This window comes from Psammomys obesus, unplaced genomic scaffold (assembly GCF_907164565.1).
Source record: "Psammomys obesus unplaced genomic scaffold, mPsaObe1.curated_primary_1811, whole genome shotgun sequence".
In the NCBI taxonomy this organism is placed as follows: Eukaryota; Metazoa; Chordata; class Mammalia; order Rodentia; family Muridae; genus Psammomys; species Psammomys obesus.
In genome coordinates this window covers 9,757-14,147 of record NW_026593874.1, presented here as the reverse complement: position 1 = coordinate 14,147, position 4,391 = coordinate 9,757, and the positions used below count along the sequence as shown (strand labels likewise).

General features: G+C 56.2%; 1 protein-coding gene across 7 annotated transcripts in view; it reads right to left on the bottom strand.

The window, feature by feature from the left end:
* Window positions 1-4,391, bottom strand: part of Pou2f2 (POU class 2 homeobox 2) — a 21,814-nt gene that overhangs the window by 16,388 nt on the left and 1,035 nt on the right. For all 7 annotated transcript variants that reach the window (XM_055617349.1, XM_055617354.1, XM_055617351.1 and 4 more), the window contains exon 4: window positions 303-419. In XM_055617349.1, the coding sequence (XP_055473324.1) occupies window positions 303-419 (117 nt within the window). The remainder of the gene's footprint in view (window positions 1-302; window positions 420-4,391) is intronic.

Here is a 4,391-nt window from a genome sequence, read left to right as displayed (position 1 = left end):
AGGGGGAAGATGGGGAGGAGGAAGAGAAGGAAGAGGAGGAAGAGGAGAAGGAAGAGGAGGAGAGACCAGTGTGACAGAGGCCTAGAGGGGTTAGGATGCAAGTCAAGCTGTTAGGAGACACATCTTTTACAGGATGGAGGAGGAGGAGAAGGAGGAAGGGGAGGAGGAGAAGGGGAGGAGGGGGTGGAGGGGGAGGAGGAGGCTGTGAGAGAGCAGCTGTGGCTTTGCTGGGACTTGGCACCCCTGGCTGGAGGCAGACGGGAGGCTCCTACCCTCTGCAGCATCCTGCACCGGGTACTTACCCCAGCAAGCTGGCTACCCGCCAACATGAGTTGGGCCTGGGGCAGATGAGGCTGAGCCGGCTGGGGGGTCGGGGGTGCTGCGGGGGCTGAGTCACCGCTGGGGTCTTCAGCCTTGATCTGGGGAGGAGAGAGGCAGGGTCCGGGACCCCAGAATGTTAAGTGGAGGCCAGAGAGAATGCCCACCTGTGAACCAAAAAGAGGGTCCGTGTGTGGCCGCGGCAGCGCTGGGCTGGCACAGGGGAGCGGGCTAGCGTAGCGGCAAGGCCGCGGCTTGAGGCCTCTGCCCACTTCTCTGGCCTCAGTGTTCTCAGCGCTAGCACCCTGCCTATGCGCAAACTCCCGGGGGGAGAGGACGCACTTTCCGCCTCCTGGGAGTCGGTTCCCCACCTGTAAAGTGGGAGAGGGCGAGGCTAGGAGCCAGGGGAGGTCTCCAGGGGCACATGCCCTCCTTTGCTTCAGCGCGGGGTGCCAACTCTGTGGTGGTTGTTACTGTGTGTGGGCAGGCAGGCTTTCTCTGTGTAGCCCTGGCTGTCCCAGACTCGCTGTGTAGACCAGGCCGGCCTGGAATTTGCGGAGATCCGCCTGCCTCTCCTTCCCGGGTGCTGGGGTTAAAGGCGTGTGGCCCCGTGCCCACCTAGGAGGGTACAGCTCTTATTTGTCCTTTGGAATGAACTTTCGTTGAAGGGACTGCAGAGACGGCCCAGCGGTTAAGAGCACGGGCCGCTCTTCCAGAGGACCCGGGTTTGGTCCTAGCACCCACACGGCAGCTCAACTACGATCAGTAGTAGCCAAGCTGTAGGGACCTGACACCCTCTTCTGGCCCCTGTGGGCACCAGACGCGCACATTTACACAAGATGCACAGACAAACATGTATGCAAAACTCTTTTTGTTTTTCGAGACAGGGTTTCTCTGTGCGGCCCTGGCTGTCCTGGACTCAGTAGACCAGGCCGGCCTCGAACTCAGAGATCCATCTGCCTCTGTCTCCCGGAGTGCTGGTACCACTGCACCCAGGGTGTTTTAAAAACCACCACAGAGAGCTGGTGGTGTGCTACGCTCCTGAAATCCGGGCACCTGGGGGCTGGGGGCAGGTGGATTGCTGTGAGCCCTAAGCCAGGGCTCCCTCACTTAGGAATACATTATCTCTCTACATGAACATAACAACAACTAATGAAAAAAGCCGTCAGGGATTTGAACAAGAACCAGGAGAGGGATGCGGGGTGGTTTTGGAGGAAGGAAAGGGAGGCATGTAACTATATTATAATGTCAAAAATATAACAAAATACATTTTATTTTTTAAACTAGGGGGAAAAAAAATCCAGACCGAACAAACCTTACGAGCTGGACTGCATGGTGTGGGTGCCTGCAACCCTGGCCGATTACTCCTAACGTGGGAGGCTGCGGCAGGAGGATTTTGATGAGTTTGAGGACCAGCCTGTGCTACACACTGAAATCCTATCTCGAGAATGCTGGTTCCAGAGACCCGTGGTGGGCGTGGGGTGGCGTAGCCCGGACACCAGCAGGAGGGTGTTCCGCCCCGCCCTGCTCTTTCTGGTCCGTCATTTCAGAGTGACCCAGCCCTGGCACACACAGCAGCGCCGGGCGCGCCCTGCCTGGGGAGGCCACTCTGCCTTGCCCCTGTCTCTCTCACCATGGGTGGCTACTGCTTGCACCGAATACAGAAAACAGCAGCGTCAAGCCAGCCTGACTCCTTCTCTCTTCCACAGCACGTCAGACAGCAGGGCTGAAAGGATGCTGGCTGAGGGCGTGTGGGGACACTGATGGAGAACACGCTTCCCAGAGCAGGCCGGACATTAGGGGCTGACTTTCAGCTCAGTGTCTCATTTGGCAAAAGGAGATCTAGGGAGAGAAAGCCGACTTATGGGAGCTGACACGGCAGGCATGCGTCTGGAATGCAGTGGGAGCTCACAGACACACGGACCCTGGGGAAAGTCCACGTGGCAGGCCCTGATGCCTCAGGTTACAGGATAGACCAGTCAGAAGTTTTAGGGACAAAAGGATGAGGCATGAAATGACACCGTTAGGAGCTGAAGCTACGGGGCCTCCTTAGAAAGCACATGAAGGGCTCTTTTGGCTAGTTGAAGCCAACTTTTGAAAATACATTTACTTTATTTTACTTGTGTGTTTAAGTGTGCACATGCCATAACACACACTCGAGGTCAGAGGACAACTCCCGGAAATTACTTCCCGCCTTCCACCTCCTGGGTTCCAGGGGCTGAACTCAGGTCCTTCAGGCTGCAAGCGTCCCCACCCACATAGTAGCCAGGCACCGTGGCCCTCGGAGGCAGAGGCGGGCGGATCTCTGTGAGTTCGAGGCCAGCCTGGGCTACAAAGCAAGTCCAGGCCAGATAAGGCTAAGCAGAGAAACCCTGTCTCAAAATACAGAAATGAGAAACAAAGAACCAAAACAAACAAACAAAAAGACACCTGCAAACTGTTTATATAGTTTTTTTGAAAACATTCTGCCCTCATTAAAAACCCCACAAGGTTACGCGTGCAGGCTGGCCTCACTCAGGGCACTCTCCTGCCTTCTCCCCGTGGGGCTGGAATCAGCAGCAGCACCACCATCTTGGGGCGCGCTTAGTCTGGGAAGATTCAGGGACACGCGTTCTGATGTGTGTTATATTTTGACATGAAGTTAAAAAATATTGAAAGCTTTTTTGTTTTGATTTTTTTTTTAAAGACAGGCTGGCCTAGCACTTGCTCTGTAGACCAGGCTAGGCCAGAACTCTTAAGAGCTCTGCCTGCGTCTGTCTCCACAGTGCTGGGGTTAAAGGCGCCCTCCGTAATGCTCAGCTTTTGTTTTTGAAGCTGCCCCGTCAGGCCTCAAACTCTCCAGGTGTGACCCTGGATTCTCAAGGGTGGCCTTGAACTTCTGACCTTCCTGGCTCTATCTCCTGGCGGGATGCATAACCATGTCTTGTTTCTGGAGGACTGGGGTTCAAACCCAAGGACACCGGCAGACAAATGGAGCCTCATCCCTGCCTGAATGTTCTGTCTGAGACAGGGTCTTGCTAAGTTGCCCAGGCTGGACCTGACTACTGCAGCCCAGGTTGGCCTCTCACCTGGCCTCGGGGCGCAGGTGGCTATCCGCTCACCACTATGATATTTTAAGCATCTTAGCAACGCAGGCTAATTTTCCCTTCAACAGCGGAGGCCCGGGGTCAGACCTTCTGCACACGAGGGACTCTGGGCAGAATTTAATAATCACCGTGTTTATTTCCATGTAAGTGATTCTGGTTTTCCATTCACGAAATTTCCATTTAAAAACCATTTAGCGGAGCTGCCGCGAACCGAAGCCGTTCATGATTTGGTAATTGTTGAACCTGATTGATGGGTTCCCGGGGGTTGGGATTTTTGTTACACCGGCTGTCTATTTCTGTATCACATTTTCCATAATAAAATGTTTTTAAAAACTGAGCCACTTAACAAAATTATTATGTAAATAATAATCGGCGGCGGTGTGCACACAGGTTGGGGATGGGAGCAGCTCGTCGCGGGGGGGCACCTGGAGGTGCGCAGGGGTCGGGGGGCAAAGGCCCAGAGAAGCAGGGTGAGGAGGCGTGGGAGAAGCGGGCGTGGGAAGGGGAGGGGCACCTCAGGCCTCTCAGTGGCCCCTCAGGGGTACCCTGCCGGGCTCAGGTCGCAAGTCCCAGAGTGGGGACCCCCTGTCCTCACAGCCCTGGCCACAGCAGACGGAGGACCTCAGACCCCTCCCCCAGAGAAGGGGAACTGAGCCGCCCTGAGGCAGTTAGTGACTTTCCCACGCCACAGGGCCAAGCTGCAGGGCTGGGGGCAGCCCTGTCCGCACCCGCACCCCGGGGTCTGTGGTCCCTGCCACCCTCGGGCCCCGCCGCTCCCCAAGTCCCACAGTGCCTCGCTCTGAGCCCCTGTCCCCGAGCGCTCTCCTCCAGCCCCACGGCTGTCCTCACTGGGGCTGCCGGCTGGCTGTGTGCGTGTCTCTGTGTGTGCACTCTCGTGTGTGAGTGTGCATGGGTGTGTACTTGTCTCTGTGTGTCTGTCTGTGAGTGTGTGTGTGTGTGTCTGTATGCCTGTGTCTGTGTGTGTGT